Source organism: Volvox carteri, assembly GCF_000143455.1.
Source record: "Volvox carteri f. nagariensis unplaced genomic scaffold VOLCAscaffold_16, whole genome shotgun sequence".
NCBI classification, from domain to species: Eukaryota; Viridiplantae; Chlorophyta; class Chlorophyceae; order Chlamydomonadales; family Volvocaceae; genus Volvox; species Volvox carteri.
Window position 1 is genome coordinate 1,329,346 of NW_003307559.1, and position 25,893 is coordinate 1,355,238.

The window sequence follows — 25,893 nt, forward strand, 5'->3', positions numbered from 1 at the left end:
TACCTATAGTTGAATGTACGGGGTAAGGGTCAGAGTAATGGATGGCTTCTTACACCATAACTTGGCGAAATCGGGATGGAAGCGCTAGGGAAACCTGTATCTTCGCAGTCAAGGACCAGTTAGAACTTGCCGGAAGAACGAACTTTTGCCGTGCCAGGGCTTTGACCTGGCAAGTGAATGTACAACGTGATTCCTGAAATTTATTGTTTAGACACATGTATCTTGTTGTTAATTAGATGTCTGCAAAGAGTTTCGAAAAAAACTCTGTTATGGAGTTCGTTGTACACCGTTGTGTTGTACGAGGACATAACTGCCGAGAAATCCTGGCAGGTTCTGGGCTCTGGTGTAGTCAGTGGTTTGACTGCTCGCATGGACCTGCTGTCCTACGACACTGAGTCGTTATCGCCTTGGATGGTTAGCCCCCAGCTCGTAGGGGAAATTAAGTAATTGACACGAGGACTCTCCTAGACGAGACAGCACGTGTCTCAATTTATCCTTTATACTTACGTATGTAGGCTAACTTTGTCTGGAAAGACATTCAAACAAAGTGAATAGTGTTCGCAGACCGCCATGGACAGAGACCTCCTGGCGGCGGCTGCGGCAGCAGGATGTAACGTCCCATGTGATGTCGAAATGAAGCTCGAAACCGATAAGCATGCAGGTAAGCTTGTACCCTAAGCGAATGAACCCGTCGGTTGTGCAACGGTGAGATTGACAGCCGAGTTGAAACAAGATATTTATCAACCTCAATAATTCCATGCACAAGTCTATCCTAACCTCGTCTTAAGCAATTTAAGTGAAATTAAATGCGGTATGATTCCCTTGCGCCAGGCAGCAACCGTCGTGGTTGCCCATGTCAGCCGTCTTGTGGAAACTATGCATCAGCCATGCCTTTGTACATGCACTTTATGAGCATTACATCTTACCGGATTGATATCTCCGTGCGGGTGCCAGCTGTGCAGTTTGCACCGCTGCGATATGCACCAGTTATGCACCACAGCGATACGTATGCCCATCTCCAGCGAGTTAATGGGGCAGAGGCAATTGTCCGGCGTCCACATTCGGGATTGCAACCATCCCCTTTCCCAGCCAACACCCGTAGGGCACGAGCCCCGGTACGTTCTCAGCAACCTTACACCAGGTAGCTTCGGCACCGCCATGGTCTCCTCTTGTTCCTCATCCGCACTTTCTTTGCCTCTACATTCTGCTCTCTTCATTCCCACCCACTCACCCTCTTGCTCTCACCACCTTGTCCTTCTTATCGTACGACAATCCGTACCAAACCCTAATCGTGTCAGGTAACGCAAGGCCGAGTCACGTTGTGGCAGCCGATCTGTACGGCAACCTGACGTACGAGGATCCGGGTATATTTGAACTGCCGAGTGTGGACGATTTGGAGGTGGCGGCGGCCGCCGCGGCGGCGGCCTTGGAGGTTCTGGCCCCGGCACCGGGGTTCTGTACTCTGGCTAATAGCAGCGATGACAGTGATAGCGATGACGACGATAGCGATGATGAGGAGAGTAGTGATGACGACAGCAGTGATGACGATAGCGATGATGATGATGATGATGACGACAGCACCGAGGAAGCTGACAGCGATAGCGAGGATAGCAATGACGGCGAGGCGCGAGCGGAGGCGAAAGTTGTCGATGGCGCGGCCGCCGCCGTGGCGCCGGTTTCCGTACGTTTTGACGTGGCGCCTACTAATGCTGGTGGCGGCGACGGCGACGGGGTCTTGCGTCTGCGCCTGTCGTACCCGGTGCCAGACACCGCGCCTGTGACGCTGGCGGCGGCGCAAGGCACGGCAGCTAAAGCGAAGGCAGCTGTCGAAGGCGGCGATGTGGTGATGAGGGAGGTGGAGACGGATAGCGATCCGCTCAGCAGTAGCAGCGAGGATGAAGAGGATGTGGCGGCGGCGGCAGTAGCAGCTTCCAACCGAATGGTGGATGATGATGAGCTGGAGGTACAGGCAATAGCTGTTAGATTCGCGACCCATGGGTCCGTTTGCCTGCTTTTCGTTCTCTCTGCCTTTCTGCTCTCCTCAGCTTCTGTCTGTCTGTCTGTCTGTCTACCTGCTTATCGGTTTGCCTATCTGCCTGCCTGTCTAATCTGTCTGTCTACCTGCTCGGCAGCGGATTTGTCTGTCCGTCTGTCTGTCTGTGCATTTCACTTCTGCATCCACCACCACCAACTTTTGCTATCAGACATCACCCGCACCTCTTGCCGCATCACGTGTCACTTATTTTGCGGCGCCTGCGGTCCATTTTGTCGTTACACTGCCTTCCATCATACGGCGGAGGGAAAGAATGTGGTAATCGGCGAGACGCCACGATTTCGCGAGTACGACAAGAGACCCTCCATTTTGGGACTACATATACGAATTTTCAATACGGATATACATACAAATACACACTTGGTCTCCGTTCTTTGTTTTCGTTACTCCCAGGCTCTGGACCATGAAGGCCTGAAGGACCTGATCACCAAGGCATACGCCGCTGTGGACGCAGAAGACGACGATGATGCAGGCGGCGGGGGCGGTGGAGGCGGCGGCGGCGGCGGCGGCGGAGGGGGTGGTGCACAGAGCGCATTGCATGAGCTGGTACGTGCGAGTCCATGCGTGTTCGCAGGTGTCCTCCGACAGGTCCCGTCCGCCGCGTCCCTTCTTTGGGTGTTGGACTGGGTAGCGTTTCGCTGCTGGTTGGTCTCAACTGACGTCTTGCTACCGACTAAACTGCTGCTGATGATGATGTTGCTCCTCCTCCTACTACTATTGCTACTTCATTACTACTACTTCACTTCTATTAGTACTACTAGTATGTTACTATTAACCTGCCATGCGCTCCCCCCCCTGCATCCTTCCCGGGACGGTGATCCGCGTGCCGTGTTGGTTGGCGGTTGGGTGACGCAGTTCGGTTGCCGCCTCGTTACTTTACTTGCCAGCCATTTCCAATGTTTCTCCCTCCCTCCTCCTCCTGCTGCTGCTGATGCTGCTCCTCCTTCTCCTGCACCTGGCCGGTTCAACTCCCACATCTTCATGCTGCTGCTGATGATGATGATGATCATGATGTTGATGTTCCTTCTTTCTCTCCCACTGCGCCCCAGGGCTTGCCGCTCACCGCCCCTGATCTGTCCTGTTTGGAGGTGACGGCGGACGACCACCTTGACCCCGCCGGCTGCTGCCTAAGTGTGTGCGAGGGCATGATTGTCGTACAAGGTCTGGCGAACAGCAGGCCGCTGGCGGAGGGGTGAGCGTGGGAAATCCAAAGGGGGGGGGTAACAGACGGGGGGGAGTTGGGTTCGGGAAGGCTGCTGATTGCGTGGAGGTGGCCAGGGGGGCAAGGAGGGCGTCCCTCCGGGGGAAGAGGTCTGCGCGCTTTGGACGACGCACATACACACATACGCACACATGTTCAGGGGATACATCAGGTACGACAGAGAATGAATGCCTTGGCTTCACACATAGACATACATACATACGCACACACATTCACCTTGTGTTTTATTATTTCATTCTTGCTTACCAGGGTTGTTAATAGTTTAGGGTTTTTGTATAGTTTATTTTTCGTGCTCTTTCCTGCACTGGGGAGAGGGTGAGAGTGTGTGTGTGTGTGTGTGTGTGTGTGTGTGACGAAGCGAATATCAGACGCACTCTCTCTCTCCCGCCAATCATTCGCCTCTGTCCCCATCTCACTATTACTACCACCTCCGTCATCCTTACTGCACAACGATCTCTGTCGAGATCCCTGTTCGATCCCCGCCGCGACCAGCTGGTAATCACTCCGAACGGCGCCGTTCATACGTAAACGAATGCGCATTCGAACTGTATGTCCGTACCATATACCATTCGTGACGTACATTTTGGAATGAAGAATGTTGTTCCCCTTCTCCACAGAAAGAGAAAGATCCCGTACGACTTACTGCTGTCTTCTCTGTTCTCTCATTCCGCCTGACCGCTATGTTTTGTTCTGTTTGTCTGTATGTTTCCCTTTCACGCTTTTAATCCACTGCAGGAGCTTGGTAGTGGCTGAGGACCGCACACCTCTAGGGATGATCGAGGAGGTGTTTGGACCGGTGACGCAACCGCTGTATGCCTTCAGGTGGGTGGATGGGGTGGGAGGATGGATAGGTAGGGTAAAGCTGCTACATGGTAGATTTCTTTCCTTTTCAGTTTTATCTGTTTTCTCATGTTTTTTAGTTTCCGATATTTACTGGAGCGGATTTTTTGCCAGGTCTTTTTGGAAGCTCTTGAGCCGAACTGTGCTTCTTATTTTACCTTCCTACCTTTTACCTCCATCTACTGAAACTATCCATCTATCTATTTTGTCCACGTGTCTACCTGTCTACCGCCTATTGTATCCATGTCGGATTGACTTTTGGAATGCAGGTACGACATAAAGAGCCCCCTCCCCGCCTGCGTGAAGTCCGGGGCGGCGCTGTTCGTGGTGCCGCGGCTGGCGAGACTGCTGACGGCGGACGAAATTGTGGGTGCGGTGTGACAGAGGGTGGGAAGTGGGGGGGACGGCGGCGGGGCGTACGGCAATTTTTCAGGTTTTTAGGGGTTGTACGAACCCCAACAGGAATATCGGAAGAAAGGCCGATCTACTCTATGCATACACAATATGTGTGCTACAGCACCTCCTAGAGTTACCGCGTTACCACCCTCCGGAGGTGTATGTAACCTAGGGGGGGGGGTCCCATACATACATACATACCTGGAGCCCTGATGAGAGGGCCTCAAGGGGCCCAAGGGGGGCGAAGGCTAGTAAAAAACCGCAGTAAAAAAACTGTTATCCGGTTTCTGGAAATGGAATTATATGTACAGCATGTCTGGGTCTATGTGTGTAACAAGTTGCCAGGGAGGCACAAACCGTACTATGTAGTACTGTACCGCATTACTAGCGCATGCTGGAGAGATGCACCTGTGGTGGGGGGAAGACAGGGCGGGTGTGTGGGGTGTTGGGTGGGTGGTTGGAGGACAGCTCCAATATACAGGGGCTTGTCAAATCCATCCCGCGCCTCCTCACGGCTATGTGAATAGCGCAGCAGCTTTAAAGGGCGCGTCAGGCAGCCAGCCGGGCAGTCAGCAGGTTGATGAAGAGCACGATGAAGTCTGTCTGCCTGTCCGTCTGTCTTTGATATCTGAACGGGCACCCAGCTCCGAAACTCCGAGACTTCGCTGTTGCCGCCGCTGCCAGCATCAAACAGCATCCAGAACCAACACAGGCTTCCCGACAGTATTAACAAGGACACAAACAATAGCACCCACCATCAACAACGGACGAAAACAAAGACAGAAACACCACATCGCCTTACTGAGGCACAATCGCTGTGCATCTGCCATATGCCGTTCCCTGCCTCCGCCGTGCCCTTCCCGCAACTCAAAGCGACCCATGGGTCATCCATTGACACAAATTGACGCCACACTGACCCATGGATCATCCACTTGACGCTTGCGGCGCCATACGACCCGTGGGCCATTTTTACAGTTCGGCTCCGGAACCAGGGCTGTTGAGCCGGAGCCCGCATCCGACGACGAGGTGTATTTCAGCGATGACGAAGCGGAGCAGCACTACATTCGACAGGTAGGGGGTAGCCACCACGGGCATGGGGATGTGGTGAGAGGTATGTATGTATGTATGTACGGCGCGTGTGTTGTGCTTGCGCTTTAATGATCTTCGGAGCTGAGGGGAAATGGTGATATGATGCCAAAATTATAACGTCGTACCGAAATGAGCTCCGTTTCGTAGTCCTGGCGGCGACGGAATTTAAGTAGAGTATTGGGAATTTAAGTAGATGAATGCATGCTGGTTAGAAGAGTGGTGCCAGAGGCAGTAGGAAGAAGCGGAGGCGCTGCAGTGGCGAAGGCCGACGAGGGTAAGTATGTACGGCGGGCGGCTGGAACTGAAACACGGACGAGGGCACCAAAACTCCCAGACTGGCTACCTACATAGATAGATCATGGCGCAAGCCGCTGCTTCGCCATTACACCCACCGCAACCGCACCACAAACTCTGGCGGGTTCTAATCCTCCGTAACCTCCATCTTTGCTGCTTTAGCCGCTGGTAGCTTGTCCTGCCCCTCTTCATCATCAGCATTACCACCATCATCATCATCCTACACATCCGTATCACTCACCACCACTGCACCACGCCCGGGCCACGATGTATGTATGTATGTATATGTTTTGCGGCGCTGGCGCACACCACAGCAAGTCGCAAAGCGCAAGGGCGCTCCTGACGGTGGCGGCGCTGCGGAGGGGGCGGCGGCGGCGGCAGCAGCCGCCGATAACAGCGGCGCCGCCGCCACCGCCGTTGGCAGCCGGCCCCGTCAGCGGAGCCGAGGACCAACCGGGCCTAAGGGTACGACGGAATCCCAGCGGCGGCGGTTCGGAACGGCGTACGGCAGCTGGGGGCTGCGAATTAGTAGTTCGTTGGGGCGGTGTTGGACCGTACCGGTGTCAGGCAGGGGCAGGAGGGGGAGGGGGGTATCGGCCCACCCCACCCAGCTTATTCCACATATCCTTCCAGTTTAATATACTTATCCAGCTTTTCCTGTATTCCTTTATTTGTTTTCCATTTCCCCATCATTTATCGTTCCCGTTTTTGGCTCGTTTTGTTCCATAATTAACATCCCCAGGATGCGGCATCCAGTTCCAAGTCAACTCCACGGCAGGTGCTTTGAGCGCCATGTTGGGACTGAACGGAGAGAACAGCTCCGGCGGGCGGGGAGGACCAGGCGGCGGGGGCAGACATGGCGGCGGCGGTCGCCGAGGTGGCGGCGGCAGCGGCGGCCGAGGTGGCGGCGGTGGTGGTCGTGGTGGCGGCGGCAGATCAGGCGGCTGGTCAGGCGGCTGGTCAGGGCATTCGATATCGCATCAGGTGAGCCGAAGAGTACGGGTCTTATTTGCCACTGGGAGGGTGTGTGGTGAGGGTGTTTCTGATTAATCTGAGCGGTGGGTTGTCCCCATTATTTAGAGGAAGCAGTGAGAGGTACTCGTTACAATCCAATAGTGTGCATTCACTACTTTTGCATATGTACGGATAATAATGTCGTACTGACGGCAACGTTCATTCGGTGTGCTTCTCCTGGTGGCGGCGTCGCAGGCGGGGAGAGGGCCAAGTGCTACTGCCGGTGGTGGTAGTGGCGGCGGCGGCGGCGGCAGTGGTGACAGTACCGGTCGATGGATGCGGCCAGTTCGAGATGATGACATCGGACCCCAGCCTGCCGTACAACCGTACGGTCCTCCCCGCGCGTCGCCCCCGCACTATTCCCAACAGTACACGCAGCCACAGCAACAGTACTACGGTGGCAACGACCCACCGCCGCCGCAGCAGCTGCAGCAGCCGCAGCAACAGCCGTACTACAGCAGCGGTAGCGCCCCACGATCACAACAGCCGTACTACGGCAGTGGCGGCGCCCAGCAACCACAACAACCGCACTATGGCAGCGGCGGCGGCCCGGAACCACAACAGTCGTACCATCAGCGGTTGCCGCCTCCGCAACACAGTGGGCCTACATCCGCTGCACCCCCTGTATCTTATCAACCTTCGCCGCCTATGTACGGCGCACCGACGCCGACGGGGTACGGCGCACCGACGCCGACGGGGTACAGCGCACCGACGCCGACGGGGTACGGCGCACCGACGCCGACGGGGTACAGCGCACCGACGCCGACGGGGTACGGCGCACCGACGCCGACGGGGTACAGCGCACCGACGCCGACGGGGTACGGCGCACCGACGCCGACGGGGTACAGCGCACCGACGCCGACGGGGTACGGCGCACCGACGCCGACGGGGTACAGCGCACCGACGCCGACGGGGTACGGCGCACCGACGCCGACGGGGTACAGCGCACCGACGCCGACGGGGTACGGCGCTGGGTACGGCCAACAGGCGCCACAGTCGTATACACAGACAGCGCCGCCGCAGTACCAATACCCCCATCCTCATCATCACTATCCGCCAACAGGAAGTGGAGCCGGTCCAGGACATCCACTGCCGCCGCAGTACGGCAATGGACCACCACCCCCGCAGCACGGGAACGGGGTACAGCCACCACCACACCATCAGCAGCAGCAGCAGCATCGCTACCATCAAGCGCCACATGTGCCGCAGCAGTACGGCGCCGCCGGGCCGCCGCCTCCAGGCCAACCCTGGTGATGGTCTCCTCCTCGCAGTCATGTCCCGTTGGTCGCCTCTCTCGCCTTGCTGCTCGCCCGTGGATACTCCATATGCGTGTCTTGTGTGATGCCTTGTGGGTCTTATAATGTTGGGCCTTATGTGGACTGCTTTTCTTATCTTTTTCCAGCTGCCTTCCGGCGGGCCTTATTTCGTCGACATGAGGGTTGGTTGGGATTGATCGATACTGCTCTTCACTGCTTGTGGCTGGCTATGTGGATAGCGCGTATTAAAAATTGTAAATAAAACTGTGCGTGTATCTTAACAAGTGTTGTGACGATATCGGTTTAATATACGCATACAGAAAAGTCGGAAGCAAACGCGCGTTGAGCCGAGGTGGGTTTGAAGACGTATCTATCGTTGTTGATGAGCTGGTACGGCAGTACGACGGCGTGGGCCGGCTCTGGGTCCGGCAGCTCTTGTCTTATCTCCGTCACAATTTAATTTTTGGGTGAGGCCCTGGGCGTGAAGCGTCTTCGGGGCCCCGAGGCCCCGGGGTTAACTGCTGTCTGTCAGTCAGACAGTCAACGTCGTGTCTCGTGGTGAAATCGCATGCCACGTTTAACTGAGGATTGCATTTAAAAGCTAATACTACAATTCCCCACCGACCACCGGAAAAATAGCTTTCCATCGCCCATGGCTGTGGTTTCCCAGGTGTCCCCGGCCTCGGTGGCGGCAGCCAAAACGCATCCTCAACTTACCACCGCGAATCCCATACCAACCACGACCATCAGCATTAATGAAATGTATGCCGCTCAGCTCCCCAGGGCTCTGCTACACTCCGCCGCAACTCCAGCTCATTCATGCCAACTGCTCCAGCAAGACCGCCCAACTCCGAACAAGACTGCCCATATACATCTTTAGATCTATATAACATACGCAGTACAGAGGTAATTTTCAAAAACTTGGACCAAGTTCAGACACCTTTGCTGAAACGACGGGCATCCCTAACTTGGCCAATCATATGCGACTCGACCCGGTCACTGGCCGCACCGAGGCCGAGCCATTTTCGGCTTCGAAGAAGCTGACTACCCTAGTCGAATTCATATGTCGAAATTGGTATTTGGTTTTCCTTGGAAAGACTCCTGTTTACCGCTTGAGAGGGCGAAGGGTAAAGACAGTTCGTTTGCTAGACTGCCTCCATGGATGTGAGATGGACATGTGACAGGATATAGACAAAAGCGGGTGGGTAGCACATACACACTGGCAGTGAGGGCAGGTAGTTGCTGGGCGAAGGGAGGCTCGCTTGCGTGCAAGGGCCTGTGTGCCCAGATGTGCCCTGGTGCAAAGATGTAGCACCACAGGCAGGAAGTACACGCGGACCTGTAGTAGCTTGAACAGGCGGACGGGTTGGAGGAGGACGGACAGACAGACAGATCGACAGGGCGACGCGGGAAGGCTTGCATGGAAATACCTTGGAGCGACTTCCCTTGTTTTGAAACGGCACCTGAACAGGCAACAGGTAAAACATTTGCTCAGCCAGTTTCGGTGCGAGCAGCGTACAGCAGCCGTGGTCGCGGTGCTCCACAACTTCTCCACCCCCTCTCCGGTAACGGAGGCGGATGGCCCCCTAGAGTTTGTAGGAGAGGGGGAATCAGCCCCTCAGTAAACGTCCAGGAATGAAAACACGGGATGAGACAAACTTGCATACACATCTACACACAAACAACTACAACTACGGACTCATGATATCGCTCTTCTAGTCAAAACATCTACCTGAAAAACTTCAAGCTACATCTACAGTTTCAGTGGAAAAGTCTAATACTTCGCTGGTGACTATTCCGAGCTGTCGCTTTGGTTTGAAGTTAGTCGTGTACAACCACCACAACCACCATCGCCACCTCCCCCATTGCGGCTCCGAAGACCATTAAAACACACACGCATGCATTATCGTGCTCTAGCGCGTCCTCTCACTCCTTTGCCCATAGCATAGAATCATTAGTCCTGGAAACCCCTGGGGCCCATGATTGTATTGACTGTATTGACTGCCACCTTGACAAACTCAGCAAATGCCGGGGACTACATCCTTCGGTTCAAAGTTGCGTGTGTGCCATCACCCTTGCAACCTCCTGTTCGAGATTCAGTTCTTTAATATTCATACCCACACAAGCCTAACACACACTCAGACACATACATACACACACCTCGCTTCATCATAGGGCAACACGGACGCGCATACACTTTTCCCTCCCCCCACTCCCCCTCTAATTAATAACTTAATCACAAATGCTAGGTGAACATTAGCTCTCATTAGCTCGCATTCAAGGTTCCAGTTCAAGCAGCGCTTTGCTCGCGAAGTTCAGCTGACCGAATGCCAGTGGCGCCTGCGCACGAGCATCCGCCAGGTGCTCGTCCAACGACCTGTACGGCAACCGTACGACTATTTCACAACTCCTGTCTTCCTTTACGGATGCACTCGCGGAGGCTTCCGTCGTCGTTGCCGCAAACAGCAGCGGCACCAGAAGCTCCGGATGACCGGGCCGCCGTACATATAATGTACGGCCACACACGTCGATCGCCACGTCCGGTGGCTGTAGCTGCTGATGATGACCGCCAGAGGTTGTTGATGTGGCTGTCGCAGCACCTTGAGGCAACTCCAATGTAACCAGAATCCATTCCACCGGCCGGCCCTCGTATTCAACCTTGTACGACAGCCCTCCGCCGCCGCCGCCATCCCCTAACCCAGTACCCTTCGCGGCTGTTGCTACCGCGACTGCACCTGCTGGCGCTACTGCGCCCAGCTTGTCCCCCCCAGAGCTACTTACTCCTGCGCGTTGTGGCGCAGCAGCGGTGGCGGCGGCGGCGGCTTGCTGCTGCTGCGATGGCGGCGGTGGTTGGGTGGCTGCCTTTGTCGTACGCAATGCGAACGCGGGTTCTTCATCCACGTCACGTAGCTCCGTAACCAGCTTCTTCTTCCTGTGGCAGTATGAGAGAAGTTGAGCGACACAACACCTTGGTGACGGACGTGGGGTTAACAATCCGGGGTAGGGGCAGGTGGAGCTGGCGCTACACCTCAAAAAGCTCCCCCCCCTCCCCCCCGGCGCCCTCAGCCATTGGTGCTTCGGTTAACATCGGTTCGCATTGGCCCTGGTGCAACCCTTACTGCATACAAGTCCTCCTCCCCCACCTTTCCCCCTGACGCATCTGTCTTTCCTTGGCATCAGCTTCATTCGCTCGTCGCTCGTCGTCCCCTTCCCCTGAACCCGGCCCTCCTACCCCCTCCCCCCGCGCCTCTCCTTTGCTTGGTTAGGTTAGGGCGCTGACTCACTTGTCTTCTGCTCTTATTCTTTGCGTGGCCACCACCTCCCCCTTGTACCGCATCTTGGGCAGCTTGTACCTGGGGTCCAGCTCCACGGATAGCTTGTTGGCCACCCAGCCGGTAGCCACCTCGATGAGCATCGCCTGCCGGGACCGACAGGAGGGGGAGATGTCGTACAACGTGCAGAGTGGGGGAGATGTCGTACAACGTGCAGGGTGGGGGAGATGTCGTACAACGTGCAGGGTGGGGGAGATGTCGTACAACGTGCAGGGTGGGGGAGATGTCGTACAACGTGCAGGGTGGGGGAGATGTCGTACAACGTGCAGGGTGGGGGAGATGTCGTACAATGTGCAGGGTGGGATGACGATAATGATGGTAATCATGATGATAATGATGACGACGATGATGTTGATGATGCAAGCGGGGAGAAACGGAAACTATAAGCCACGCAAAAGACACAGGAAGAGCTGCTGAAGTAAAAAAAAGTCCTGAAGAAATGGGTGGGGGGAGGACGAGGAAGGAGGAGGAGGAAGTAGGAAGAAGGAAGGCCGGCATGTGACACGGGGTTGGGAGTCCAATAATGAGGGAAGGAGTTCTTCCTCCTCCTGAAAATACACGCACACACACAGACACAGACGTTTTTGGTTTCACTACCTTGAGTTTCCGTGCCGCAGCAGCGGCGCGCACCACGTCCGAGTTGAACACCACGTCGACTGCCGTACAGGGCGCGCCCTTGCGATCGGTTTCGGAGCGAGGCGGTCCGCAGGAGAGTGGGAAACGCAGCGCCTCCACTTCCCCTGGAGTCATGGCTGCGGCTCCATCCTCGCCGCGCTTTGTACGACATTGACGTACGGATTGTTGTACGACCCAAGCCGGATCCGGATTCCATGCATCAGGTGCAGGAGCAGCCGCAGCAAGGATATGCACGCGTACATCAGAGCCAAAAGTAATGAAATTTTTTCTATACATTTCCAACAAGTCCCACTCGCTGTAAATTTAGTGCTAGCGTTGTGTGACCGATTGGCGCACGTATACACACACACACACACACACAGCGGCCTAGTACATCGTTACTACAGGCGACGTCCAAAGAGAAGAGAGACTCGAGCTCTTTCCCTCCCTCCCCAGCTGCCCTCTCCCCCTCAGCCCCACCCTACCTGCAACTTATCCAATGCCGCCGCCACCTCATCAGGCATGACGCCATTGCTCCAGCCGCCGGGTGCCGCCACCCGCTCTGAGCAACACACGTTAATAAACACCTGCGACAACATTTAATTACATAAAACCAAAAAAACCCAATTTAAACTTTAGGTTCTTTTCCAAGGGATCCTCCCAAAAATATTCTCTCCAGGATTTTTCTCTTTCCAACTTTCATTTCACTGGTGGTAGTTTTCGACCTCTCAACACACCTTACGTCCTGACGCCACCTCGCTGGTCTTGATCACAAAGCTGTGGGGAAATGGACGAGCGTATGGTTTGAAAACTCGTACCGTCGTACAATCGCATAGTGACATGTGAGTAGGGTTATGCCTAGGCTTAGATTGGAAAGTTATATGATATGCGGAAGGAGTTCTTGTGAGGTTTGGACCTTCTGGTAGTGTAGATGGATGAATGCGATGATACGAGTTGTTTTGACTTTCGCAAGATGCCCCTGAATTCGGACATCATAACGGCTGCATTAGCAGCGGTAACAGTTGTACAGCACTAGAAGCCGTACACCAGAAGCATTAGCAGCAGTACAGCATTACAAGCAGCAGCGGCGGCGGTCAGGTAATCGCCTCGCAAACAGCAAACAGCAATAACAACGCCAGGGCCAGGTCCAGGCCTGGCCTTGGCAGCCGCGTCCGCTGTTGCTGTGTATTGTGCTCAGGCAGCAACCCCCTTTCCCTTCCCCCTTTCCTCCTGTAATTATGCTTTGCACCAAACAGTGCAAAAAGAGGAGCTGTGCGGCGATTGATTTCCTTAGCTGGTTGATTTCCTTGCCGTCGCCTTCGCAGCTGTCCGGTGCTACTGCCGCGGCCTCCACTGCCGCTACTGCTGCAGCCTCCGCTATTGCTACACACTGCTGCAACTGCCGCCGAATCGGACCCACCCGGGTGTCGGTGTGATCTCTTCCGTGGGCGCATCGGGGGGAGGTGCCGTACCAGCCTTCGCCGCCTTTTGCTTCTTCACATTTTCCAGCATCGTCTACAAACGGAGAACGCCAAGTCAACAGAGGGCGACCACGGAGCTCGAGAGAAAAGGGATATAGAGGCGGGGACGCGAACGGCCCTAACCGGGGCAAGGTTCAAGGAGGTCAAGGTTCCGTGGGGAGCAGCATCGTGCTCCATGAGCAGGGATTTGGGTATCGTCAAGACATGGCTTGGGTAGCCGTCAGGTGAAAAAGTTTTATAGCTGGCGTTCATAAGCCCCGGGGGTCGCTGCACCGGACTGTTCGTGCTGAGGTTCCATGGACTTGCCTTAAGATCAGGCGGTGCTTGGTCCATGTTTAGCCCTTGCTGCTGTAAGAACTCGACCATGGCCAGAAGCTCCTCTGGCGATGGCGCCGGCCCTTCACTTGCCGTTTGTGCCGGCCCGGCCTGTGGTATCATGTTTAAAGATTGGAGCTATCGACGATGATGACGTAGTTGAGGTGCTGGGTTTCGGGTAAACTCGTCCTAGCTGAGACAGCGAAAGGAGAACCGCTATCAAGCGCAAAGTGCTGTAGTCCCAACGTACACAGCACCAGTGCTCCAGAAACAAAATACATAATCTGTTTTGATAACATGCTAGATCGCCAGAAGTAAGCACATTTCGGTTGCCCTCGAAGTCGTACCACAGTTTGGCCGGTAGCTTGCTCCCAAGCACTGTTTGCACTGTTTGATGCACATCCTTTTTGATGCAGAGCACTTTGCAGCCCCAGATATACAACAGAAGAAATTAGCTCAGCCGAGCCGATAATCGCTCCCTCTCGTAGTGTAGTCTTGCTTGTTCCGCATGCTCTTGCTGCCTTAGGGTTGCATAGCTGCTGGGTAGACCTATCTGCCAGCCATGAGCAGCAAGCGGGTGGGTCAAATGAAGCCGGCACGAATGACCGATAGAACAATCCTCACTTTTCGTTCTACATGAACCCCAGAGCGGGCGATCAGCCTTGAAAGCACAAGCTCAAGATGAAGCTGTTAATGGAGAACCCATGGGGGATCCAGCATCCCCACCGGACGGAGGAAGGGAAGGCGAGGACGCGCCTGCGCAAGCACCACCGCCACCTGCGGCTGCCGAAAAGAAAGGACCAGTTGCTGTTGGTCGATCGTTAGAGGTAAGGTATGTCGCATCATGACATGCAGAGCACTTGCACTTAACTTTGGCGACATGCGTACTGCTTGCAGATACAAACAACGCCAGATGTCTGTATGGTAAGTCATGCATTTTATGGCATCTATATCGTCATGCAATGGACTAGCTTTGACGTCGCTGACTTTGAGTTTTCTATCTTCAGGAAATGTTGGCGGATAAGCTGAAGCTCCTCAACTACGAGGCAGATTTTTGCAGAAAGAAGTGGGTGTTTTTGTCCCCAAATTAATCGGCCGTGTGACAGTTTGCCGGTTTACCACTAATGGATGCTCCGCCCGCATGTCCACCCCTTTCGCAGGAAGCCCTACCGGAAGCCACTCGCACGCTTATACTTCGCAGTGCCGATGTCAAACTCCAGCGAGCAGTTCTTCTACTTCACTAGCTTGGTGCGCAGGGGCTCCCCGGGCCAGCACTTGCAGTTGACGGATTGAACCCGTACAGCCTCGTGGGGGGCCACGTAAGCCAGGACCAGGGCTACTTTACAAGGCACCCAATCATACCCGTGGGGCCGGGGTTTCTGCAACGTTGCAATTTGACCCACCTGCTGCCGTCGCGTGGCATTGTCCGCGCTCGTCACGCCACGGCACGGAGCCGCCCGCACGCCCTCCCCCCCTTGTCCCCGTGCATGTCCCACGTGGTTGGGGCAGACCACGCTGCCTCCACGGCGCCAACCCAGATCTCCATTGCCCAACTGATCCGGCTCGGCGTTCTTGATGCTCTCTCTCCCAACCTCCGCCTTCTCATCTTGATCTGGCGTTCCTTCTATACCCCTGATGGGCCCCCTGTTTGCCTCATTCCATCAAATTTCATGTGATTTGGCGCCCTGCCGTGCACCTGACTCGACCTGTTACCCGCCGCGCACACCCTTGGCCACACAGGCCGCCTGGCTTCTCTCCCTAGCGGGCGTCGACCTGCCAGCACCTAAGGAATTTGACGACCCCAACATGACGTGCTCGAACCTGCTGAATGCCATTAAGAAGCTGGGCTTTGCGGCGCCCAGCTACCATCCCACTAAACTTACTGTTGGCCACGGCAAGGAGGTGGTGGGGGTGTTGGACGGGCTGGTGGACTACGTGCTGGAGAAGCGGCACCACGCATACAAGCGACCGCAGTACGCTGGTCAGGACGGGTGAGATCGAAAAGGGGATGGTTGGGTGGCGCTGGGGGCTGGCGGGGAATCATATGGTGATGCAAGAAGCAAGGGTTCTGCCAAGTGCAGACGCCCAAAGCGCCAACCGGGTGGCGGTCGGGGTTGGTGGGGAGATTGAGTTGGGTTGGCAGTGGAAAGGGCGTTGAGGTTTGTCGGTGGAGAGGTGACAAGGGAAGATGGAGGGTGGGCAAAAAGGGAGCTGGGAAAGGCTGCCGTGGTCGTTGAGGCTGTGGGTGACGGGGTGCCCAGCAGCAGTAGTGGCAACCTCAGCACCAGCAGTGGCCGCAGATTTTTTATCTTTGTGGCAGCGCTAGAAGGCTCCTTCAGGGCCCCACCCCCCTGTCGTGGCCGGTTGGTGGTAGCGGCTGAGAGCGACTCTAATGGAGCCCGGTTTCACTGCCCAGTCGGTTTGATAATCTCCATCCAGCAGCAGTAACGGCAGTCACGGCAGTAGCAGCAAGAGCAGCTGCACCGCCCAGATCCTGGCGTCAGGGACTAACCATGTTCGTCCGGCGGAGCGCTTGGAGATGTTGGTAGCGCTGGAAATGTAAAGCATCTTGGCACCGGTTTGGCGTCGGCAGTGGCACCGGTGCTGAAATGCCGGCTCTCTGCCATGCATTGCTGCTGGCCGCGACCTGTGCTAAAGGTGGTCGTGCCATGCACTGGCCTCCGCGGGGCCGGCCTGCGTGTGCGCCTCATGTGCGCCTTCCTGGGTAGCCATTCTTGTTACTTTGCAGCATCCATGCATGGCGGCGTGGCGGATGTTGGGCGGGGCTTGCTATCTTTTGTCGTCGCGTCCTGGTGGGGTCTGGATGTCTGGACGTCGCCTGAGGTCCTCCTTATCCCCAAGCCGTGAAGACGAGTTCTTTTCTCCGACGACGCACAATGCTCATCCGTTAACGTTCCTCCTTATTCTTCCTCCTCCCGTGTATGGTGGCGTTATCCACGTCGTCCGTGGCTTGTTCAGGCAACCTGAGGAGGGCGTGCAGTTGGATGATGAGGCGGAGTCGGCGGCCATGGAGGGCGCTGACGAGGTGAGCTTTAGGGGTGGTGGTGCAGGAGGAGAGGGCAGGGGGTAGAAGGATGATGGTGATGGTGTTGAGGAGGAGGTGAAGGGGAGGGAGGAGGGAGGGGGGAAGGATACGGAGACGGGACAGACAGGGGAACTGGGGCAACCGGGGCAGCGGTGCTGAGTAAAAAAGCGTTCAACCCTAGGACCTACCGTATACCTAATGCGCGGTTCGGGGGTGCTAGTAAGTGTTATAGGGTGTATGAAGTAACAAACGGGAGCCGACACCTAGCAAGTCGACACTCAGCCGAGCTGCAATGAGGTGAAACGACAGGACGGTTATCTCTCAGTCTGGCTGTTGTTCAGAGCCCGGGTCCCGGTGCGCTGTAAGCTCTCTGTCTTGCGGGCTGTGGGGACGGGAGGCGACGTGGCCCAGGGCATGTACGGCACATATAGCACACGTGCGGCACGGCCCTGCTTCCGAACTTGTTGGGAGGGGATTCTGGTGACCGGTTCTCACAGCTGGGCAGTGTTAGGGGGCCTGCTGGACAGGAGGGATCGGGCAGTGGGTGGAGGACATGGGGAACTGGGCCGGAGCGCTGGAGCACAGTGGTTGGAGTGGGGTGAGTCCCGTATCTTCCCACAGATGCTGCTTTTGTTAATGCTAATGCTGCTGCTGTCCCTCAAGTATAGGCCTCATGGGGGCCGCCTTTCCTTCTTTATCAGGAATCCTCCCCTAATCCTTCCTTCGCCACATCGTTTGCGGAATTTCGCCGCCTCTGTTTCACCATGTACGTGCGCAGCTGGCGATGCCCGCACAGACGGCAGCGGACGATGACGACGAGGAGGAGGAAGGGGTGTATGTGGACCCCGGGCGGGGGGACCCGGGCGGCCCGGGAGCGGGCGCATCCAAGACTGTGGATGCGGAGAAGGCGGTGCTCGTGTCAAAGGTGAGGCTGGAGAACTTAAGCTGTGCGGGTACGTGTATGGGAAAAAGGTGTGTGTGTGTGTGGAATGGGCTTTGGGCGGAAAGAGATCCGAACCGCCGAACGCTTCAGGACATATATGACATATGACAAACCACATATGGCAAATGACATACGACGCGATCTGCGGGGTGGGAGTTGTGGGGTGGGTGGGTGGGTGTGGCGAAGGAAAGGATGGGAAAGACCCACCCCTGACCTATCAAGTGTGTGTATATGGAGGGGGGAATGAGGAGGAGGGAATGCAGGTGGGGATGGGGGAGGGAACTCCGCAGACAGCAGCTCGGGCGCGCAACCCAATATGAGTCGAGACTACACAACCCAAATGGACGCGCAGGAGAGGGTCTAGGACATGAAACCGCGGACTCAGGTCTTGGACGACTTGGTTTCTGTGATGCTGACTTCCCAAACCTTTTCCCGCTGCGCACATCGTACGCATGTGCCTTTCCCTCGGCTTCACACATCTCCCACCCCTCACCCATTCCGGTGCACCTCCCAACACGTCCTCGTCCCCCAACCCCCAACCCGTTCATAGGTGGACCCCACATTGTGGAAGATTGAGTTGGAGCGTGTGGCTCCGAAACTTCGAATTACCATTGCGGCAGATTCTAAGGATTGGAGGTCGCACCTGGATGAGGCGCACCAACATAAGGAGGTATGAAAGCCAAAGGGAGGCTGGAGGGGGAAACGGGAAGCTCGACGTGATTGGGGCTGTTTCTCCTGGTTCCTGCTGGAGAGATGTTGGGAACCGAAGCAGAGATGGTTATGGGCGGTTGGGTTTTGGGAAGCTAGGGTTGTAGAGTGCAGGGGATGAAACGAGTATGAAAGACGCTAGGTCTAAGCTCTCTCGTCCTCTCTATCACGAAATTTCTTCTTCTGCTTCTTCTGCTTCTTCTCCTTTACGCACCTTTCCCAATCCGTTTCCACCTCCCTCCTCCACGAGTGCCTTTCTCCCCCATAGTGCCTGGTAATTCCATTTCTTCTTCAGCTTTCCACCTCTTTCCCCCAAGTGCTCCATGTTCTTCTCTTTTGTTAGCGTTGTTAATGTTCTTTACTGGTGTTATTGCTGTTGATGTTGGTGTTCTCGTTATCAGGTGATTGGTAAGGCCTGGCCGGACAGCAAGGTCTCCCTGGAGCGCCTCCGCGCTGACCTGGACGGCACGCTGGAGAAGCTGCAGACCCGGGAGAAGTTTTTGAACGAGCAGTTTGAGAGCCTCATGCAGCAGTACCGAGCAGCCAGGACCACGCTGACGGACGTGCAGGTGCGCAGCCAGCTGCATCGGGAAGAGGAGAAGGAGGGGCCGGGTTGTGCGTGGCCAACGGAACTTAGGGACGCGGGAATGGAGAGTGGGTGGGATGGTGTGTTGAAGATTGATTGGGATTTGGGGAACACACCCGCGAAACACACCCGCGATTGGGAAGAGTGAAGGCGCCTGGGATGTTAACAAGAGTTGGAACTTGAGACAGACAGACACGCAGGCAGACATACATGCAGGTAACCCTTCCGCACTCGAGCATCAGCCTTAACTCCGCCCACACGTGCAACTACCGTGCCCACACACGCCCTGGCCTTCCTTCGCAGGAGACGTACAACCGCAAGACGGAGGCTGTCGCGGACCGCAACAGCGAGCTGCACCGCATTGCAGAGCAGCTGGAGGAGGTGAAGGCCATGATGGACGAGAAGGGCTCCAACATTGCTGACGCCACACCGGTTGCCAGGATCAAGACCGCCATCAAGCAGCTAAACAAGGAGCTCCACGACATGGAGGTGCGGATTGGCGTGGTGAGCCATACGCTGCTGCAGCTGTCGCTCCGGAACAAGCGGCTGCTGCAGGCGCAGGCGGCGCTCAGCGACGAAGATGAGGACTGATTGTCAATTATTAAATGGTTCATAACATTTGGTGGTCTGCATCTGCGACGGGCAGCAGCAGGAGTAGAAGTAGAAGGAGGGATGGTGGTTTGGGTGCTTTTGAAGAGGTGAGGAGGTGGAGGAGGACCGTGGCGAAAAGGAGGGGAAAGGGGGGGATTATAACAGGATGGTGAAGGAGAAGAGGAAGAAGAAGAGCAAGAGCACTAGACTGTCATGTTCTCATGGACAGGGAGAAGGGTGGTGGTAAGGTAAGGGTCTCCTATGTGGGGTGGTGAGGCCCATCTGGCATGCTGGACAGGACACGTAAGGTACAACACATAAGGTAATTTTTCGGTGGCCCCTGATAACGGTGACCTGTACTCCCGACGGGAGTGGTATTGGTCTTAGTGGCGGTGGACCCGAAAGCAGGTGGTAATGCGGCCGCCGACTGGTGGTGGTGTTTTGAGGTCAACCCAGGCGCGCGGCGGTAATCTAGTAGTGGTCGCGTTGACCCAACCGCAAAGGGCTTTAAGATAAAGGAGCGGAGGTTGCTGTCGCGGTGGCTGCGCTGTACAGAGGGTACGGGAAGCGGGCCATAGGAATGGTGCGGCAGAGGCGGGGCCACGGTAGGGCTGGAGGGGCTGAGGAGCCGCGGGTGATGGTTATGTGACTTTATGTGTTGGGGCGGGAAGTGGGGCAAATGGGTTTTGGACGAGCGTCCATCACCATCCTTAAATAGCGGAGTCTCTCGGCTGCAACGTTTGCATATATGCACAGACATACACACACGAACACATCCTCGTGTAGGTGTAGTGTTGATTCTTAAAGTTCTGCATTTCCGCCATCGCATGTTTCCGCCTTTGCCGTTGGCCCGCCTATCTTTTTCCTGGAGCGCGGGAAAGGCAGATCCTGTCCCAACCTCCCGCATCCCAAACAAAGTCAAGTAGCGTTACGGGGTCGGCCTCCTAGTCCTAGCTGGCGGGACGGCGCGAGAGGCACATCGGAGAAGGTAGTGTCGTTGGGCGGTATATACTGCAGGCGTTGCGTCCCCAGGTAGGCGAGAGCCGCCCTGTGCATGAGCCGAGCCAGTCGAGCGAAAGTGTGATGTGCTTGGGGCCAAAAACTGGCCTGGGCGCTTGGGGGTGGTGAAACTGGTGGTGGGCTGCGAACTTGCCTGAGAAGGTGGCCAGTCTGCGAGCACTCCTCAGCAGCTAGTGTTGTAGTCGTGATTTCCGAGGAGCAAGTTTGTGCGAAGATGAGGACGCTTTATTCGCGGGGCCAGCACGACTGGTAGCTGCTTGTTATGCCAATTACATGGGTGCGAACAAAGTTTGCGCCCGCTTGACTAGGAGGTCCTCTTTGCGGTTGCCCTGCTCCATCGCTACCGCCGTTACGGGCCGTTGGCATACATGTACATAATATGGATAGGCCGCTGCGAGGAGGCGGTGAGGCAGCCCGACAAACGCGTGATGCGGGGGACGATTTGAGGCGGAGAGGAGGTCTTATAATTGACACGGATGTATGTATCTGTTGCATAAAAGGAAGGGATCATAGCGTGCTTATATCTGCAAAATTGTGACGACCAGGAACATCCGAACGACATGGACGCCAATTTCTGGGTGGTGACAAGTACACAACTTGCCAGAGCCTACATGATAATCCCTGTGTAAATCAAGTGGTATTCTGCGCACGGCTGCTCCCTGTACTTCAAAACTGATACGGCATCCGGATTCTGCGGACGATGCAAGCGAACCACAGGAGTATTGTGCCCCTTCGCGCAGCAACCTCTACTTACAGTATGATAATTTCCACTTAGGTTTCCTGTAACAGCGTTTGTCTTACTCAATCCTAGAAACTTCAGTTATACTTGCAAGTCCAGCAGCATGCTCTTGTCACGCCAGCAGGTCGCACGGTCGTCCCTTGCGATAATCACCCCTAAAAGACGATGCTACTCGATCACCTTGGCTTCGGCAGCAACACAAACCCAGCCCGCTGTACCGAGACGCGCTCTCGGCGCAGCGCTGCTAGGCGCCGTGGCGCTCCCGCTGCTTTCCTCAGGAGCCGCGCACGCCGGGTGAGAATGCCACTCGCTTAAACGTGGGCCATTTGCGCGTGTGGATGCATTCGTGTCCCGTTCTTCCGCTGCTATTATCGAACCAATAGGCGCACCGACGAGGTGACGTGTGCGCTCCACGGGTGTGCGTCGCTGGCCCACCCGCAATGCCATTCAACGGAACGCCCCATTTCCGGTCCCTTCCCTTGAGATCTTTACCTGGTCCTTTACCTGGTCCTACTCTCAGATTCAAGAAGGAGCTTAAGAAGAAGAAGATTCCTGAGGAGGATTACGTAACCCTGCGTGAGTCACTGACTGTCACCAGCCACGGCGAAGAACGGCGGTAATGTAGGAAAAGCTGCCGTACCGCTTTCGCTATGTACGACTTTCGCAGGAGGTTAATGGCAGGCACTTTCCATCGTTGTGCGTATCTGCCGGCACACAATCTCTGTCAGCCTGTCTATCTGTCTGTCTGTTTGTCTGTCTGTCTGTATGTATATAGGGCATCGTATAAGTGGAGCAGGGAACGAACACCCACACCCAGCCCGCGCACACATACGGGTTGCGGTCGATGCAACGCGTGAGAGAGAGATGATGTACATTTGGTTGGGGTCAAAAGATTGGCTGGAAGTGTCGTCACTGACTGTGTCATCAAGCGCGTTTGGTGTCGTGCATATCACGTACGATCTCGAGGTCTCCTTCAAAACCCAAATCCCTCTCCCCTCTTCTCCCCACCCGCCTTGTCATCCACCCCGCCTTTATGGCCCGTTCACCGCCCTTTCGCGTCCCGGGACAATAACACCCAACTGCCCTCTCTCTGCCTCCCCTTCCGCCTCCGAGCATGTTCTGTTTCGGCAAATGATAACCCGAAATTGCCCTCCTCTTGCTTCCTCGTTTGCCTGGTTCACCATCTCCCAACCGAACACCCCCTTATTGTACGGCACAGCCGCTAATGGGCTCCGAGTGTACGATATGGAGGAAGGCTCTGGGCCGGAGGTCAAGCCGGGCGACAGGATTGTGGTAAGGGTGCTGTTTGCCGGGTCAGGTCCCCCTCATTTAGCTTCTTTTACAGGCCTGTACATTCATGTAAAGAGATGAAATGCGATTCGGGCCGGCACAGCACAGCCCATGGGGACGTGATGCGCTTCTGCTGCATTATCCAGTGACTCCTCAATGCGCGGCCCACGGCTCATCACTGCTACTGATGCTGTTACTGATGCAATGGCTGCATGCCACTTTCGGTTGTCCGACGGGGTATGCCGTACAACGTATATCCTCTACAGCTCTGCTGGAATATGCATTAGCTTGTGACCCTCCGGGTGGCGAAGGAGGGGGAAGACCCAAGACCCGCGAAGTGCTCTCACTCCGTGCCATCGCCAACGTCCCCGTTTTTTTGGTTATCACTTTGAGCTCGCGGAGGGCTTGGATTCGTCGACGTCCCTCGAGACGCAATCCGTTTCTTTGACGCAACATTCGAAATCGCATTCCTGGGTTCAGGTCCACTACGACTGCCTCTATCGAGGACTCGACGTCGTATCCAGTCGAGCGGCACGGCTGCTGGGCGGCAACCGTACGATTGCCGAGCCGTACGAATTCATCGTGGGGGAGCCCGTTTACGCGGCTTCTCTGAAGTCGTACGATTCGGACTCCGCGAACCCTCTTTTCGCCGGCAGCAGTGGGCCCAAGCCACCACAGGCACTTTCTCTTTCCGTGGTCGGCATGAAGAAGGGCGGCAAGGTGGGTGGTGAGGCGATTGCCAAGGCGCCAAATTGGGAGCGTCAATAGGGCTGTAGGTTTAATGGATTTCCCGCCTTAGTGGATTTCCCGCCGGGTCCAGTAGCTCCAGTAGTAGGATTCCTTGCCTTCTCTAACCTCTTACATCAGCTGTCCTCACACATTTTCTGTCTACGTCTTTTTCCCAGTGTGATCCGGTGTTGCCTTTTTAGGATCACTCTGGGCCGGGCGAAGTATTTGGATCTGAACGCGATGGTTGCGAGATGTTGGTTAACTTAGGGTTGCGGTGTCTTTCGCCCTGCCGTGCCGTGCCGTGTCCATGTATACGCCTACCTACGCGCATATGTGCTGCGGCTGTTCATTTTTTCTTTTTCCCCTTGCCCCTTTCTTTTTCCCTTGACGTGGCACCTGATTCGCTCCTGTCCCTTCGCCTCGCTGTTATCTGTTCCCAGCGGTCGGTCATCGTGGACATTCCGGACCTGGGCTATCCGAACGGCGTCAACGAGCTGCCTCCCGCCACGACCTTCGAGCTGAAGGTGGAGGTGCTCAACGTCTATTCGAAGGCGTAATTGCCAACGGCCGGATGGCCCGCTGAGCTGGAATCTACCGGTTGCCCTGTTTCCGCTTTCGTTTCCTTGTTCTCACTTTCTCGGTACTGTACGACGTTGCTGGTACGACATCGGCCCTCATCTCAGCCATCATTCGCAGCGCGGCACATCGGTGTACGACAATGTGGAGCAATATGTGGTAGGGACTCGGCTGGTCTGAGGCTGGACTTTATGGATCTGCGAACACGTGCATGTGCTTTCCGCAAGGACGCGCGGGCCTTGGGGCGTGTGTTTTATGGGTTGTACGGCGCTATCGAACAGTAGTACTTAGTAGTACTTAGGTGTATACAGTGGTCTTGATATCTGGAAGACAGGATGCAGAAGGCCCGACTCGTTACGAAGAAACATGTGAAGACAGAAATATACTTTATCTCGTCTAATAGTTGCGGGAAATTGCAGATGAGGTACGGAAGAGGTACGGAACTCCCGTGTACGCGTACGGCAGAGACAAGATGGTGTTTTCCTTTCACACCGCACGGGCCCCGGCGCCGTGATGGCAACCTAGGCGAAGGGGAAAAATGCGTCGGAATATCGTACGTGGCTGGGTCGCACGGCAGGTTGCTGGACTGTCATGTTTACTTTATTAAACATACATGTGCAAGGTGCAAAACAAACAAGTACGACGTCATGTACGACGTTATTTCAGCACTCCTTACCGGGAACCGATGGCAATCAGGGAGCCGATGTCGTCACACACTCGCACACAAGGATAAGAGCACACCCTCCCACACACACTCGCACACAGGTGCGTGTGTGCGAGGTAAAGGTTGTGGGCTTCAAGACTTAGTGTCGGTTACGGAAATGAATTCCGTTGACACATGCCATCGCACATACATACGTACGTACGTACACACAAAGTTCTGTAGGTGACTCCTTCAACCGGAATAACCCCTCGCGGCGCAGTTCATTTACATACACACAGACACACATGCACAACGGCTCACGGCTGCTTAGGACCTCGCGCCCCGCTCCCGTCTGCGGGGGAGAGCTTAGGCGAGCGGTCTTTCCGTTGGGGCTAGGCGGCACCCCTCTGTGGCCAGTGTCGTCAGGCCCGGTCAGATACTTGTAACGTTCACACAAAGGCACACATACACACACACGCAGAGACACACGCGCAAACCAACACAAAGCTGGGGTGGCTCGGTTGCGTGGATGCAACTAATACATATACATGTGGTCAGGCGTTGCAGTAGCATCGACACCTAACCCACCGAACCCCAATTCACTGTGGCCAGATCCAATCAGTACCATGAATCTGTCATTTCAAGGAAAAACCTTTTCATAATAAACACGTGAGACTCGGAGACACACACACAAACACACATACATACAGGTCATAGGTATATAAGGGGCAATAAGAGGTAGCGAGGTTGGCATATCGCCGTACAGCGGGGTGCAAACTTCCGACAGCCATAAAAAACACGCACATCGGAAGTAAACGGCTGAATGCATTCGGCGGTGGAGGAGGAGTGTGTGCCGCTAGCGCCAACGCATCCCGCCCGCCCCCCTCGAACCCTTTCCGTCGGCGGCCCTTCCAGTTTTCCCCAAAAGTTTTTGTAGCATGAGTTCTTCAAACTGAGTGTAAAGTCAGGACGTGCACATGCCTATAGACCTGGCCACATCACACCACATCACACCGCACCACACCGCACCAAGGTGGATCAGGGGATACCCCCGGGGGGAGATCGAAGGGCGGCAACCGACAATCATTAGGATCCTTCCTAAGAACCCTAAGGCA

General features: G+C 55.6%; 4 protein-coding genes across 4 annotated transcripts; 2 read left to right on the top strand and 2 right to left on the bottom strand.

Moving 5' to 3' along the window:
• Positions 1-7,554: 7,554 nt before the first annotated feature.
• On the bottom strand, positions 7,555-7,863 carry VOLCADRAFT_59909 (uncharacterized protein; the record flags this gene model as incomplete). Its single annotated transcript, XM_002949928.1, has 1 exon — positions 7,555-7,863. A coding segment is annotated over one exon (309 nt), but the record flags the coding sequence as incomplete, so codon positions are not given.
• A 2,578-nt stretch (positions 7,864-10,441) lies between these two features.
• Positions 10,442-14,030, bottom strand: mot48 (uncharacterized protein; the record flags this gene model as incomplete). The annotated part of the gene is made up of 7 exons (XM_002949929.1): positions 10,442-11,132; positions 11,449-11,582; positions 12,094-12,270; positions 12,597-12,698; positions 12,849-12,888; positions 13,532-13,626; positions 13,716-14,030. The coding sequence occupies 7 exons, from the start codon at positions 14,028-14,030 to the stop codon at positions 10,442-10,444; spliced, it is 1,554 nt and encodes a 517-aa protein (XP_002949975.1).
• Positions 14,031-14,911: 881 nt separating this feature from the next.
• On the top strand, positions 14,912-20,205 carry VOLCADRAFT_74425 (uncharacterized protein). Its single transcript, XM_002949827.1, has 8 exons — positions 14,912-14,973; positions 15,068-15,155; positions 15,648-15,898; positions 16,887-16,953; positions 17,750-17,878; positions 18,447-18,566; positions 19,006-19,173; positions 19,494-20,205. Exons 1-8 carry the CDS (start codon positions 14,918-14,920, stop codon positions 19,779-19,781), a joined length of 1,167 nt encoding a protein of 388 aa, XP_002949873.1. The 5' UTR covers positions 14,912-14,917; the 3' UTR covers positions 19,782-20,205.
• Positions 20,206-21,563: 1,358 nt separating this feature from the next.
• On the top strand, positions 21,564-24,600 carry VOLCADRAFT_120818 (uncharacterized protein). The gene is made up of 5 exons (XM_002949828.1): positions 21,564-21,834; positions 22,061-22,116; positions 22,760-22,833; positions 23,311-23,550; positions 24,000-24,600. Exons 1-5 carry the CDS (start codon positions 21,644-21,646, stop codon positions 24,114-24,116), a joined length of 678 nt encoding a protein of 225 aa, XP_002949874.1. The 5' UTR covers positions 21,564-21,643; the 3' UTR covers positions 24,117-24,600.
• The last annotated feature ends 1,293 nt before the right edge of the window (positions 24,601-25,893 follow it).

Excerpts from the sequence above, each read along its gene's own strand:
- VOLCADRAFT_74425 (XM_002949827.1), top strand. The coding sequence starts at position 14,918 with ATGTTGGCGGATAAGCTGAAGCTCCTCAACTACGAGGCAGATTTTTGC. Across the intron at positions 16,954-17,749 it reads CCATGGAGGGCGCTGACGAG|ACGGCAGCGGACGATGACGA; the intron begins GTGAGCTTTAGG and ends ATGCCCGCACAG. Across the intron at positions 17,879-18,446 it reads AGGCGGTGCTCGTGTCAAAG|GTGGACCCCACATTGTGGAA; the intron begins GTGAGGCTGGAG and ends ACCCGTTCATAG.
- VOLCADRAFT_120818 (XM_002949828.1), top strand. The coding sequence starts at position 21,644 with ATGCTCTTGTCACGCCAGCAGGTCGCACGGTCGTCCCTTGCGATAATC. Across the intron at positions 21,835-22,060 it reads TCAGGAGCCGCGCACGCCGG|ATTCAAGAAGGAGCTTAAGA; the intron begins GTGAGAATGCCA and ends TCCTACTCTCAG. Across the intron at positions 22,117-22,759 it reads GGAGGATTACGTAACCCTGC|CCGCTAATGGGCTCCGAGTG; the intron begins GTGAGTCACTGA and ends TGTACGGCACAG.